Source organism: Mobula birostris, chromosome 10 (genome assembly GCF_030028105.1).
Source record: "Mobula birostris isolate sMobBir1 chromosome 10, sMobBir1.hap1, whole genome shotgun sequence".
NCBI lineage: Eukaryota > Metazoa > Chordata > Chondrichthyes > Myliobatiformes > Myliobatidae > Mobula > Mobula birostris.
Genome location: NC_092379.1, coordinates 125,589,661 through 125,605,140, shown reverse-complemented (window position 1 = coordinate 125,605,140; position 15,480 = coordinate 125,589,661). Strand labels below are relative to the sequence as shown.

General features: G+C 45.8%; 1 protein-coding gene across 2 annotated transcripts in view; it reads left to right on the top strand.

The window, feature by feature from the left end:
• Nucleotides 1-15,480, top strand: part of col4a5 (collagen, type IV, alpha 5 (Alport syndrome)) — a 310,200-nt gene that overhangs the window by 235,788 nt on the left and 58,932 nt on the right. For both annotated transcript variants that reach the window (XM_072270935.1, XM_072270934.1), the window contains 3 exons: nt 7,731-7,829; nt 9,049-9,099; nt 11,216-11,401. In XM_072270935.1, coding sequence (XP_072127036.1) covers nt 7,731-7,829; nt 9,049-9,099; nt 11,216-11,401 — 336 coding nt within the window. The remainder of the gene's footprint in view (nt 1-7,730; nt 7,830-9,048; nt 9,100-11,215; nt 11,402-15,480) is intronic.

Here is a 15,480-nt window from a genome sequence, read left to right as displayed (position 1 = left end):
GCATGTTTATTTCGGCTTTTTTCTTAAAGATGTGCTGTGTGCCTCCTGGCTACCGCTGCGTTCTTCGCGGCAATGTATTGGGTCAGCGGCCCGGAGAGTGGGGGCCACTGCACCACCCAACCTGCGACGACTCAGCCTAACACACCATCATCACTTTCCTTGGCAAGCTGTCTTCCCGATTCCGGTAAATGATACAACACTGTACATACATTATTTCTACTTTATATAGGCTGTGTATTTTTACATGTTATTTGGTAGATTTGGCAGCCTCATAGCTTAAAGGTTACTGGAGAGCGCGTTTATGCCAACAGCGCTTGCGTGAGATTTTTGCTACGGAGATCTGTGCAGGCAATCGTTGTAGAGAAGTATTTCTACTTTATATAGGCTGTGTTTTTATCATATCATTCCTGCTTTTACTATATGTTACTGTTATTTTAGGTTTTATGTGTTATTTGGCATGATTTGGTAGGTTATTTTTGGGTCTGCGAACGCTCACAAAATTTTCCCATATGAATAAATGGTAATTGCTTCTTCGCTTTACGACATTTTGGCTTACGAACCGTTTCATAGGAACACTCTATCTTCGGCTGGCGGGGGAAACCTCTAATAATAAAAAATACTGAGTTGTGGAATCCTTAACTGGAGGTCGTCGAATCAGTTCATTGTTGGAGTGACTGAAGTTATTGATGCTGGTTCAGGGGCCTGATGGCTGAAGGGTAATAACTGTTCCTGAACCTGGTGATGTGAGACCTAAGGCTCCTGTACTTCCTTCCCGATGGCAGTAGTGAATAGAGAGCATGGACTGGATGGTAGGGATAAATTCTGTTTTGTGCAATGGGCAAGAATTGATTAGAAAGCTAAAGGTAAAAGAACCCTGAGGGGTCAAGTGATCATAATATGATCAAATTCACCCTGAAATTTGAGAAGGAGAAGCTAAACTCTGATGTATCAGTACAGTGGAGTTATGGGAATTACAGAGCCATGAGAGAGGAGTTGGCCAGAATTGATTGGAAAAGAACACTGGCAGGGATGATGACAGAGCAGCAATGGCTTGAATTTTTGAAACAATTTGAAAGGCACAGGATACATACATCCCAATGAGGGTGAAGTATTCTAAAGGAAGATGACACAATCATGGCTAACATGAGAAGTCAAAGCCAACATAGAAGCCAAAATTAGTGGGAAGTTAAAGGATTGGGAAGCTTTTAAAAACCAGTAGAAGGCAACTAGAAAAGTCATTAAGAAGGTAAAGATGTAATGTAAAAGTAAGTTAGCTACTGATATTAAAAAAGATAGCAAAAGTTTCTTCAGATCCATAAAGTGTAAAAGAGAGTTGGAGTGGATATCAGACCACTGGAAAACAATGCTGTAGGATTAGTAAGGGGGGGGGGAACAATGAAATAGTGGGCAAACTGAACAAGTATTTTGCATGAGTCTTCACTCTGGATTACACCAGCAGTAGGGTGAAAGTTCCAGGTGTCGGGGCATGAAGTATGAAGTGCCTGAAGTTAACGTTACTGGTTAAGAAGGGAAACTGAAAGGTCTGAAGGTAGATAAGTCAACTGGACCAGATAGTGTACATCCCAGAGTTCTGAATGAGGTGGCTGAATAGATCATGGAGGCATTAGTAATGATCTTTCAAGAATCAATGTATTCTAGAATAGTTTCAGAAGAATAGAAAATTACAAATGCCACTCCACTCTTCAAGAAGGGAGAGAGGCAGAAGAAAGGAAACTATAGGCCAATTAGTCTGCCCTCAGTGGTTGGGAAGATGTTGGAGTTGTTTATTAAGGATGAGGTCTCAGGGTCCTTTGAGGCACATGATAAAATAGGCCATAGTCAGCATGGTTTCCTCAAGGAAAAATCTTGCATGACAAACCTGTTGGAATTATTTGAAGATGTAACAAGCAGGATAGACAAAAAAGAACTGGTTGATGATGTGTACTTGGATTTTCAGAAGGCCTTTGAGAAGGTGCCACACCTGAGGCTGCTTAACAATCTACGAGTCCATGGTATTACAGGAAGTTTCTACCATGGTTTAAGCAGTGGCTGATTGGCTAGAGCCAAAGAGTGGGAATAAAGGGAGCCTTTCCCGGTTGGCTGCCAGTGACTGGTGGTATTCCACAGGGGCCAGTGTTGGGACCGATTCTTTTGGGTTATATGTTAACAATTTGAATAATGGAATTGATGGCTTGATTGCAAAGCTTGCAGATGATATGAAGATAGGTGGAGGGGCAGGTAATTTTGAGGAAGTAGAGAGTAGAAGGACTTAGATTAGAAGAATGGCAAAGAAATGGCAGATGGAATACAGTGTCGGGAAGTGTATGGTCATGCACTTTGGTAGAAGAAATGAAAGGGTTGACTACTTTCTAAATTGAGAGAAAATACAAAAAACTGAGGCTCAAAGGGACTTGGGAGTCCTTGTGCAGGATTCCCTAAAAGTTAAATTGCACGTTGGGTCTGTGGTGAGGAAGGCAAATGTAATGCTAGCATTCACTTCAAGAGGACTAGAATATAAGAGCAAGGATGTAACATTGAAACTTTATAAAGCACTGGTGAGGCCTCACTTGGAGTATTGTGAGCAGCTTTGAGCCCCTTGGAAAGGATGTGCTGAAACTGGAAAGGGTTCAAAGGAGATTCAGGAAAGATTGAATAGCTTGTCATAGGAAATCCACTTGATGGCTCTGGACCTGTATTCACTAGAATTCAGAAGAATGAGGGATGTCCTCATCGAAACCCATTGAATAGTGAAAGGCCTCGATAGAGTGGATGTAGAGAAGCTATTTCCTATGGTGAGAGTGTCTAAGACAAAAGGACACAGCCTCAGAATAGAGGGGTGTCCTTTTAGAATGGAGAAGAAGAGAAATTTTTTTTTAGCCAGAGAGTGGTGGATCTGTAGAATGCTTTGCCACGGGCAGCTGTGGAAGCCAAGTCTTTACATATATTTAGGGCAGACGTTGATAGATTCTTAAATGGACTGGGAATGAGAAATACGGGGAGAAGACAGGAGATTTGGGCTGAGAGGAAAACTGGATCAGCCATGATGAAATGGCAGAGCAGACTCGATGGCCCAAAAGGCCTAATAGTGCTCCTATATTTTATGGTCTTATGGTCTTGTATTTCACCTCAAGTAACGGAATATTTATGTATGGCCTATATATTTTAACCACTCACTCCAAGACAGCAATTGGCTCAGTGAAAGTAATGTTATAAAATTTCAGAAAACCAGCTCAAGTTGCGCTTCAACAGTCTTTAATCCTTTTGCATGGCCAGGATATATTGTGCAGCGCAGAGCTCTTTAAAGAGAAAAGGTGTTTGTTTTCCTTACTTTACAGCAACTAAAGGGAATTTCTGCATTCTGTTCCTAAAAATACCTTAATGACTGGGCCATAAGACCATAAGCATAGGAGCAGAATTAGGCCATTTGGCCTATCAAGTCTGCTCTGCCATTCAATCATAGAAAACATTGAAAACCTACAGCACAATACAGGCCCTTCGGCCCACAATGCTTTGGAAAAGATCATGGCTGATCTTTTCTTCCTCTCCTCAACCCCATTCTCCGGCCTTCTCCCCATAACCACTGATGTCATGTCCAATCAAGAACCTATCAGTCTCTGCCCTAAATACACCTCACGACCTGGCCTCCACAGCTGCCTGTGGTAATAAATTCCAAAAATTCACCACCCTCTGGCTAAAGAAATTCTGCTGCATCTCTGAAAATGAAGCTCCTATATCCTGAGGCTGTGCCCTCTTGTCCAAGACTCCCCTTATTATAGGAAACATCCTTTCCACATCTATGCTGTCTTGGCCTTTCAACATTCAAAAGATTTCATGAAATCCCCCCTCATCCTTCTAAATTCTCGTGATTACAGACCCAGAGCCATCAAACGTTCCTCGTATGATAACCCTTTCATTCCCAGATGAGAGGATATCAAGAAACCACACCTTTACTTAGCTGTGCACAGTAAAAGTGTAAAGACACAAAAAAATGCTGGGCCAGAATGGAGACGAGAGCTGACTTCGCTCACTCTCCCCGATGTTCACTCCTTTCTCCAGGGTGCCGGAGCCTTCTGCCGTTCCGTCATTTGGTTAACTTAAATGTCGTCCCAGATAGACTGTAAGGATAGAGCGTCGGGATCGGAGGTGAAGCCGGATTTTACTCACTCTCCGCGATGGTCTCTGCTCTCTCCATAGCGCAGAGCCTATGAAAACTGCCCTGGCTGCTGTGCTCTGTGCCTGCTAATATGATGAGCTGATAGGCAAAGCTTTGGGCCTACTCCAGGGTTCAGATCTGAGGACTCAATTTTGGTTTGAAATGTTGTTTGCTTCAATTGTTTTGCATGATTTGTGTGTGTTTTTTCCCTTTCTCTTGCACATCGGGTGTTGCTCTTTTTTTCTCCTTAATTGGGTTCTTTCGGATTTCTTTTTTTGTGGCCACCTGTAAGCAAATAAATCCCAAGGTGTGTAATTTATACATTATTTGATAATAAATCAGACATCCCACCTCTCCCGGAAGTTCCAGGAGTCTCCCGGATATTGATAGTGGCTCCCTGATGCCTGCAAGTTATATACAATATCCCGGAAACTGATTTTTTTTTTGACAAGACAGACAGAGACAGAGAGAGAGAGCGCGCGCCATGGCAGAGTGTTCCAAAAAAAAAGGAAATATAAAACGTACATCACCCCAGACTACACTAAAGTGTACCCCTGCCTAATAGGGGTCAAAATAATGACAGTGTTGCTCGCTGCGCTGTTTGCAACAGTGACTTTTCTATTGCCCATGGTGGGTTAAGACCGTAAAAGACATGTTGAGGTGAGTGTATCAGGTGTCATTCGTTCGTTAGCATAGCTAATGTTATTTAAACCAGCTGGCTAGCTGCTAAGGAGCTACTCTATTGCAGACGTCCCACCTCTTCCGGAAGTTCTGGGAGTCTCCCACAAATTGATGGAGCTACCTCCCTGAAATGAGTTCTTGCAGGGTGGGATGTCTGATAAATGTACTTCGAAAACGCTGGAGGAACTCAGCAGGGCAGGCGGTGTCTATGGAAATGAATAAACAGCTGACATTTTGGGCCGATACCCTTCTTCAGGACTGGGAAGGAAGGGGGAAGGGAAAGGAGAACCAGCAAGAAGGTAGTAAGTGAAACCAGCTGAGTGGGAAAGGTAAAGTGCTGGAGAAGAGGGAATATGATGGGAGAGGAGAGTGGACCGTAGGAGAAAGGAAAGAGAAGGAGGGACACCAGGAGGAGGTGATAGGCAGGTGAGGAGAAGAGGTAAGAGTCCAGAGCAGGGAATAAAAGGAAAGTGGAGGAGGATGGGAATTTTTTTTAACTGCAAGGCTAAACTTCAACTGTTTATTCACTTCTGTACATGCTGCCTGACCTGCTGAGTTCCTCCAGCATTTTGTATGTGTCACACTGGACTTCCAAGATCTGCAAACTTTCTCTTGTTTAGAGACACTGCAGCGACCCACTTTCTACGCAGGCGAAGGGGCTTACAAAATGGCGCGCGCGTCGGCAGAGAGGCCAGCCCCAAAATGACGCTGGGCCTTCTTCTTCACCAGCGAGGGGAGAAAGCCCACGCGCAGGAAGAGACTTTTGTAATGCACCTCTGATGTCATTTCCGCCCGGAGAGGGCGGGAACGGAACTGCGTAAAAGCCAGTGCCGCGAAGTTTGAATAAACTAGTCTCGAGTGCAACTTACAGACTGCGTGTCGTTATTTCTAAGTTTGTGTGTAGCACATCACTGCATTGGTGACCCTGACGGTCCAAATGGGATTTGGACCAAAGATGATCAACTCTTCATCTGTTTACACGGTTTCGCTAAAACTGCCAACTTTCTGGACGCTGTGACAACGCGTGTGGTTTGACCAAGCAGAAGCCCAGTTCCAGATTCGGCAGATATCTTCTGATTCCACGCATTACTGTGACGTGGTGAGCTCCCTTGACCAGGAGACAGCTGCACGGGTTGGGGATTTCATACAGTCACCCCCCGAAGAGGGCAAATATGCAGCATTCAAAGCGTTGCTCATAGTGACCTTTGGCCTCTCACAGCGTGAGCGAGGTGCCTGCTTGCTGCACCTGGACGGTTTGGGAGACAGGTCGCCGTCAGCATTAATGAATGAGATGCTGGCCCTGGCTGAAGAACATAAGCCCTGCCTCATGTTTGAGCAGGCGTTCCTAGAGCAACTGCCTGAGGACATACATCTGCTGCTGGCCGATGCAGATTTCAGTGACCCCCAGAAAGTGGTGGCCCGGGCAGGCGTGCTGTGGAAAGCCAAGAGGGAGAGCGGGGCATCCGTCGGACAGATTACCAAGCCACACGCCCAACAGCAGGCCAGACCAGGCCTGGCAACGGAGTGCACACAAACCAGAGGAAGGAGTGAGGAGGCCAATGAACAGTGGTAGGGCACAGAAGCCCGCCATTGTCGCCCACCCTGCAAGTTCTCGGAAAATGCCAGGGCTAGCCGCCGCTAATGGCTACGGCGGCTGGCCACCAGGACAGCCTCTTGTACGTCTGCGACAAACAGTTGGGACGCCGCTTCTTGGTCGATACCGGAGCGGAAGTCAGCATCTTACCCCCAATGGGGTATGACACCTGCAATAGGGAGCCGGGACCCACCCTGAGGGCCACAAACAGCAGCACGATTCGGACCTACGGCACCCGCACAGTGCAGCTGCAGTTCAGCGCCAGCCGGTTCACGTGGGACTTCACACTGGCCGCCGTGGCCCAACCATTCCTCGGGGCGGACTTCTTGCGAGCTCACAGCCTGCTGGTCGATTGTAAGGGAAAAGACTGGTCCATGCCAAGACTTCCGGTGGGGTGGGGGGTAATGTGGCGACCCACTTTCTACGCAGGTGAACCAGCTCACAAAATGGCACGCGCGTTTGCAAAGAGGCCAGCCCCAAAATGGCGCTGGGCCTTCTTCTTCACCAGCGGGGGAGAAAGCCCGCATGCGGGAAGAGACTTTTGTAATGCACCTCTGACGTCATTTCCGCCCGGAGAGGGCGGGAACGGAACTGCGTAAAAGCCAGTGCCGCGAAGTTTGAATAAACTAGTCTCAAGTGCAACTTACAGACTGCGTGTCGTTATTTCTAGCTCTGTGTGTAGCACATCGCTACAACACCGGAGATTGCAGATGCTGGAATGTGGAGGGACACACACGGTGCTGGATGAACTCAGTGGCTCAGGGTGGGGGGTGGGGGGAGAGAGAAGGTGCAAATGGACTGTCGATGTTTCGTATCAATGCCATTCACCTGGACTAAAAAAAATAGATTCAAGAGTCCAGGATTCGAAGTACATTTATTATCAAAGTGTGTATGCTTTATACCACTCTGAAATCCATCTTCCCCCACAGATTGTCCTGAAACAAAGAAGAAATGTTGGAATCAACCCTTTCAAAGAAAAACTTCAAACAACAACCCCCCTCACCATACGCGCAAAAAAAATTGTGCAACGGCAACAAAAAAAAGGAGCGAAAACACAATATAAAACACAAAATCGAAAGGCTTAATTCAGTCCTGTAGAGGAGAGAGACATCCAGTATAAAGGGAGGAGGGAAGGGCTGGAGCAAGAGCCAGTGAGCAACAGGCGATCCAAGTAAGGGAGGGTGATATGCAGATGGAGGAGGGGGGCATAAACGAAAGAAAATTCTGAGAAACATGTATTGGTTTAATTTCTCCTTTGGATTGTTCAAACATATTAACAGATTTTAAACAATTACTTTGCAGGCGATGTGAGCCGACCTGGGCCTCCAGGACCACCAGGAGAGAAAGGACAACCCGGCCGTGATGGAATTCCTGGCCCAGCTGGTGTAAAGGGAGATTCAGGTTTCTTCAATTCCTTAAAATGCCTCAAACAGAATTCTTACCTTGTTCTTATAGGCTGCGAAAGACATCCCAAAGTGCTTTGCAGAAGTGTAAGCCTGAAGGAGACCTGTCCGTAGGAAGGAGAGTAGGACTTGGTCAGGGTGGAAGACTTTGGCAAGGACAGAGGTGGAGCGCTTTAAGTATGGATTCTCAGAGAAGGTTGATACTACCATTCGTGATGATGGAAAAGACTGGGAGATGTACGGGAGGGGCACTGTTAGAAGATTAAATGAAGGAAGGGATTGAAATGGTAGAGATGGATTCAAAAGTTCTAAGAGCAATTTTAAATTAGATGTATTCGAGACTGTGCAATCAGTAAAGCTGAGACTATTGAATGAGTGTGACGTTACGTAGAACAGAATGAAGAATGAGGGGGACTGATGGTTGACAGAGATTATAGGTTAACTTGTTTGCAGTTTTTTTTATTGTTGCTGTTTACAAAGCAGAATTAGAAGCATCATTTTTTGTTGTTCCTCGCCTATAATCCTCCCGAGAACTGTTTGCTGGTCCATCCTGACTAAGGTAACTAAGAATAGGGCTGGACATTAAGAACATAAAAGTACTACTGGTCTACCCCATCAACAAGTTACTTGTTGGTGGAGAAACTGAAGGAGCAGATCACGCTGCAGCCTGTGTCAGAGGTGTCACAGGAGTTAGTGCACAGTCTAACAGCAAGTGATCATCTTAGCCCCTTTTCAGAAGATTGCAAGACCCTGTGGGACATTGTTCACGTGGAATGCTACGGGTACGATTCACTGAGGAATATAGATCTCGTGTTGCCATCTGTTTGTCAGAATATTTACAAAGAGCCATTCTTTAAAGCAGTAGTTTTTATGTTTTCAGTGTTTTTCTACAGTAGCGGATAAGTAAATGGGGTATATATCAAGCAGCAGAACCAGTACCGATCATTTTACAATATTGCCCAAGGTTGTGATCATATCCCATGAGTTTTGATAATTGGTTCAAAAGTGAGCTTGAGATCTGGGAGAAAATGCAGAAATCTGGGCAGACAGTACAATGGAAATTACTGAAAGGAACAGCAGACTAGTTTTATACACAGTTAGTATTGCCTGGGTGTAGTTCTGTTCTGACAGCCAATACATCTAACACAGAACAGGCTGAAAGGGCATTAAAACAGCCTTTTAGTTACATGGTTCTCTCGTTTCCCTTTTGTCTCCAGGTCCTCCGGGCTTAGGACGTCCAGGCCCCCCTGGTCTTCCAGGATTCCCAGGTAAGTAAGAAACTGGAGGATAATCAGTTGCATATTATCAGTGAAACATGTGTCTTCTAATATAACAGCAGGGATGTTGTTGATCCTGTATTAATTTCCAATTGAATGAGGATTTAATCCAAGTAAAGATTAATTTTATGCTCATAATGGTAGATGTTAATAAATCAGAATCTACAAAGTAATCATATCTGTGTTATGTGTCAAAAAAATTAATAGTGAAGCTGAAAATTATTCTGAATCTGAAATTCAAACCAGTCTCTCCTTAGCTTCACACTGTTACATTGTGCATACCACTAGTGGAGCGAAATAGAAACCACCATTAAAAGGCAAGCTGAAATGGCACTGATTAACCCTGAAGGCCAGTGTAAGGTCATCGGTACTATTGAATAATTCAGGGGACTATATAAGGCAGAGAGCAGAATGATTGGGTGTTGCAATCCATGATCAAAGTGTTAAGGTGCATTTTTTACAGAGTAATAATTACCACAGGATAATATTTATCTACATATAATGAAAAGATTCCAAATATGTGATAGCTGTGACTGAGGCAAAGTTTGCAGTGTGGTCCAGACATGCAAATACTGTAAGGAGAGAGATCAAAGGTTTTGTGATTTATGTGTGCTGTATATTCTATATTCTTTAGAGTTTAACTCTCACTTTTAGCACTTCTCCGGAGGATGCAGTGTTGGGTGTAGAACTGGATGTGGATTGTAAAGTTTGAACCAGAAGAAGAGAATATCTTGCAAACCTCAACCTGTTGTAAATGAAACCACTTACCTAAAGGTGGAAAATAAAGCTTCTAATGCTAATACCCGGACAGAATTGTTGTCGCTCTATTCATCATGCGTGTGAGAACCAGCATGATCGCACCAACGACTATTAAGTTGGGAATCACACCTAGTTTGACAGCAGCCCACTGTACTCTGCTAAAGCCAGGAGGAACGTTCACGCTCCTTCAAGTTAAATAGAATTATACTAAAAATACGGAACATGATTTTCAAGTGGCCAACCTTTAAGGAATTCTGTTTGATCTCAGCACTGGGGTAAATGGGTGAACCATATACAATATACATGCAGATTACAATTAAAGTAAATTTGAATTTCTGACCAAATGGCATAATGTATAATCTTGGATTCACTTTACTGCAAACTAACCCTGTCCTACAGTGGCAATGGCTGAAGATTAGTTTGATACGCCAAATGTCAAATCTCATGTATTTCAAAAGATCTTATAGAACATAGAACACTGCAACACAGTACAGTTCCTTTGGACCACAGAATATGCAAATCTTTTAATCTACTCTAAGATCAATCTAACCCTTCCCTCCTGCAAGACTTCCATTTCTATATCATACATAAGCCTATCGAAGAGGTTCTCTTATGTCCAAAAGGTGTTGCTGCCTGAAGCACCACCTTGGCACCACACCCCACACACCCACCACTCGCTGTTTAAAAAAATCTAACATCTGACACCCCCCTATACTTTCCTCCAATCACCTTAAAATTGTGCCCCCTCATATTAGCCATTTCCATCCTGGGAAAAAGTCTCTGGCTATCTTAGGGATGATCTTGTTGATCTTTGAGGATTGAAATTCTGACTGTCAATTGATTCATCATAGTGAACAATTCCACTGCCAGTGACAACCAACCTTTGAACCATTACAGCCCCTACACCATAACAAACCTAGAAATGTTGTTTCCTACAGACAGTTCCATTGAGATTCCATTGATAGTTTCTGAAAGTATTCTGTTCTTAGACATCAAATTCCATTAATTGAGTAAGGATTCTTTAAACATTTTCTACAATATTAAATTTATGTGAAAATTAAAACAAACTGTAGATGCTGGAAATCTGACAAATGCTCATGGGCTGCAAACGTAATTGTTTCTCAGATGCTGCCTGATCTATTGTATTTTCAGTATTTAGTTTTAATCTAGAATTTTCTATTGATAGACCTATGAATATATATTAACTTTCTACCTCTGCCTCTACCTCTGAAGATGCAACAAATGATGGTTATTTCCAGAGGAATTGTTTATAAATAACATGTTTATGAATAATTAACCTTAAGTGCATTTCAAATGATGGCTTACTGACTAGTGTATTCCCGTATAGGTCCAAAAGGCGATCCAGGTGTTCCAGGTATCCCGGGTGCTCCTGGAGCACCAGGTCTTAAAGGTGATCCTGGTTTCCCAGGAAGTGCAGGGCAGCAAGGTCCACCGGGTACACCTGGACCACCAGGATTTCCACTGGAAGGACCGAAAGGCCTGCAAGGACCTCCAGGCCAGCCAGGACGGCAAGGTAAGACACCGAGATGTACCTCCTTTCCTGAGTGAAAAATGAGCCTATTGCTTTCTCCTACACACCTGGGCACTGTTTGTATGTGGCAAGGTAGCCACTTAACTTGTGGCAGGGATGACGAGTTGTCCACTATTTTTATACCTTCTCGTTTCCAAGCATGGACATATTTCTTCCTTGGAGCGTGTTGCGCCATCTTACACTAGACTTTAAGGCAATTTCAGAATGTCATTTTTTATGTTCTTTTCTATGTCCTCTAGAGCTGGGGGGTGGGAACCAAACTGAAAAGAAGGAGGAAGAGGTGGTTGGCTCACAAATAGAAAAAGCTTGGAGACAGTGTGAGAGGGAGGATAGGCAGGTGATAGAGAAGGGACGTGCTCAGACTGATGGTTTGAGATGTGTCTATTTTAATGCAAGGAATACTATGAACTTAGTATTAGGATGAGCTTAGAGTGTGGATGTCAGTACCTCCAGCTGAACTCTGTCATTTTGATTGTTTCCCTCTAGCTGTCAGTCTGTGGTTTGTATTGCCATGTGCTCCTGTACCCCTCCTGCTCTACTCCGGCCCCTGTATTACTGAGTACTCCGTCTCTCATCTGTCTCTCAATATTACCTGTGCTGCTGCCACCTGTGTCTCACTGTGTCCCACCTGTCATGGACCTCTTTGTTTATTGCTCAGTGTATTTCAGTCCTGTGTCTTCACTTGTTTGTTGCCAGATTGTGCCAGTGAGTTTTCCTGAGCCTTTCCAGCATTTGTATCTGAACTCTGTCCGTCTGAATATCGACTGCCTGTTTCCCGATTCTGGTTCTTGGATTTCTCTGGATGTTTCGATCTCTGCCTGAACTTTGACACCAACTTTGTTACCCCTCTGGATTTGCTACTCAGTAAATATCACAGTGCGTACAGTACCTGATCTGTGATTGCGTCCCTGCTTCAGCGCCCTGACAGTAAAATCTGGCCAGAATGGATCCAGCAGACCCTGGTCGCCTGAGAGCTGTCCTGGAACAACAGGGAGTGATGCTGGGGAGACACCAGAACCAGCTGGACTCCCTGTTCAGGGCAGTGGAGTCGCTTTCTGCCAAGGTAGCCAATCTTGTGGCCCAGACTCAGTCATTCCAGCTGTCCCAGAGTGCCCATCAACACTCTGCGACTGCATCTTCCGCCCCGCCCTCTGTGTTCTCGCTCACTCCTCCCGTCCAAGAGCCTCCTCCGGAAAAGTATTCAGGTGAGCCCGGTACCTTCTTTCCCAGTGCACCCTCATTTTTGAATTACAACCAACAACCTTTCCGACTGATTGAGCCAAGGTGGCCTACGTCATCACTCAACTGTCCGGTTGGGCGAGAGAATGAGGAACAGCCGTCTGGGAGGCAGGCTCCCCTTTCTGCATCAGTTTTCAGTTATTTTCTGAGGAGATGAGAAAAGTGTTTGATCGCTCCAAACATGGGAGAGAGGCTGCCCGTAAAATGCTGCACATGCACCAAGGGCGCAGATCCGTGTCAGATTATGCCATAGAGTTCTGGACACTAGCCACCTCCAGCAGCTGGAACTCAGAGGCACAGTATGACACCTTCATGAATGGCCTCTCTAATGACATCAAAGATGAGCTGGTCACCCAGGACCTTCCTGCCACCTTTGAAGCCCTGGTGGATTTGGCCATCCGTATTGATGTTCACCTTCAGCAGCGCTGCAGAGGGAGTGGTTCCAGAGGGTCCCTGGGGGCACTGGGTGAGTTCCAAGCTCCTCATCCAGTCTACATCGCTCTGTTATTTGCCCTCATCTACAACTCCCGTTCCAGAGCCCGAAGCTATGAAGGTTGACTGTACCCGCCTGACGCTGACTAAAGGACAAAGGAGAATCAGCGCCCGTTCCTGTCGGTACTGCGGCCAACCAGACCACTTCATCTCCACCTTCCTAGTAAAAGCCAATCACTCATCAGTAGGATGAGGAGTACTGGTGGGCATGACCCCGGTCCAGCCCTCCTCAACGCCACTCACTCTCATACCTGCTTCTCTGGAGTGGGGCATCCAACAGTGAGCAGTCTCCGTCTTGGTCGATTCTGGTACGGAGAGATGTTTTATCAATTCCAGCTTGGCTGCCCAGTGGGGATTACCCACGTCTGCTCTCCAGTCACCACTGGTGGCCAACGCCTTGAACGGTCAGAGACTGGCCAACATCACCCATGTCACAGCTCCAGTGAGTCTCAGTTTATCTGACAACCATCATGAACAGTTAACCCTTTATGTTATTGACTCTCCTCAAGTTCTCGTTGTCCTGGGCCATCCCTGGTTAGTTAAACACAACTCCCACATTGACTGGCTCAGTCACAAGATTGGAGGCTGGAGCCCATTCTGCCACTCCCACTGCCTCCGCCATGCTCAAATCCACTTTCCTTCAAGCTCAGATCCCCCCGAGGAATTTCCAGACCTTAGTGCATCCCTCCTGAATACATGGACCTCAAGGCTGTGTTCAGCAAGTCTCGGGCCACTTCCCTACCACCTCATCGTCCATATGATTGCACCATTGCTCTCTTGCCTGGTACACCTCCCCCAAGGGGCCGCCTGTATTCCCTGTCTGTACCTGAAACAGAAGCTATCAATAAGTACATTGATGCATTGATTACCGGGGACTGAATGAAGTCACTGTTAAGAACCTTTACCCTCTTCCGCTCATGACCCCGGCGTTTGAACTACTGCAAGGAGCCTCAGTTTTCACCAAGCTTGATCTCCGCAATGCTTACCATCTTGTCCGGATCCATGAAGGGGACAAGTGGAAGACGGCCTTCAACACCACCTCAGGCCATTACAAGTATCTGGTCATGCCATTTGGTCTCACCAATGCCCACGCTATCTTCCAAGCCCTGGTAAATGATGTTCTCAGTGACATGCTGAACCAATTTTTTTTTTTGTTGTGTGTATCTCAATGACATTTTGATTTTTTTTCTAAGTCCCTTGCTGAACACACAGGTCACGTCCACACAGTTCTCCAGTGCCTTCTGGAGAACCAGCTCTTAGTGAAGGCTGAGAAATGTGAGTTTCATCACAATACCGTCTCCTTCCTGGGGTATGTAATTTTGGGCGGTTCCGTTCAGATGGACCAACAAAAGGTCAAAGCGGTGGTCGAATGGCCCCAGCCTTCGACTCATCGGGTGTTGCAACGCTTCTTGGGCTTTGCTAACTTCTATCGCCGCTTCGTCAGAAATTACAGTACACTGGCTGCACCACTCACTGCTCTTACCTCATCTGCTGTCAGATTCTCCTGGTCCCCTGCTGCTGTAGAAGCATTCTCTGACCTGAAAGGACGTTTCACCTCTGCCCCCATTCTGATTCAACCCGACAACGACCAGCAGTTTATTGTGGAGGTGGATGCGTCTGACATTGGCGTAGGAGCTGTTCTCTCTCAGCGCCCAGCCAAGGATGAGAAGGTACACCCCTGCACTGCCTTCTCTCACCACCTCACTCCCTCAGAGCAGAATTACGATGTCAGACACTAGGAGCTGCTGGCTGTGAAGCTAGCTCTGGAAGAGTGGAGGCATTGGCTGGAGGGAGCCAAGGTGCCATTCTTAGTCTGGACTGGTCACAAGAATCTGAGATATATCCGTACGGCCAAGCATCTCAGCTCCCGTCAAGCTCGTTGGTCCCTGTTTTTCTCAAGATTCAATTCAGTGGCTCCTTGCAGTAGTTCAAATGCCAAGGTCATGAGTGGAAGAGAGTAAAGGTTCTTAACAGTAACTTCGGCCCCAGTTCCAAGAATGGAAAACCTGATACCCTCTCCCAAGGATTTCCTTCCTCCGAGACCCCTGAGGTCCCTGAAGTCATCCTCCCTGCTCACTGTCCCATGGGTGCAGCTTAATGGGACGTTGAATCCATTGTGCAAACTGCTGTTTCCGAAAGGACAGGGGAGGAGGTAAAAGAGGTGGGGACGTGGCACTGTTGATCAGAGATAGTGTCAGGGCTGCAGAAAAGGAGGAAGACATGGAGGGATTGTCTACGGAGTCTCTGTGGGTGGAAGTTAGAAACAGAAAGGGGTCAATAACTCCACTGGGTGTTTTTTATAGACCACCCAATAGTAACAGGGACAGCAA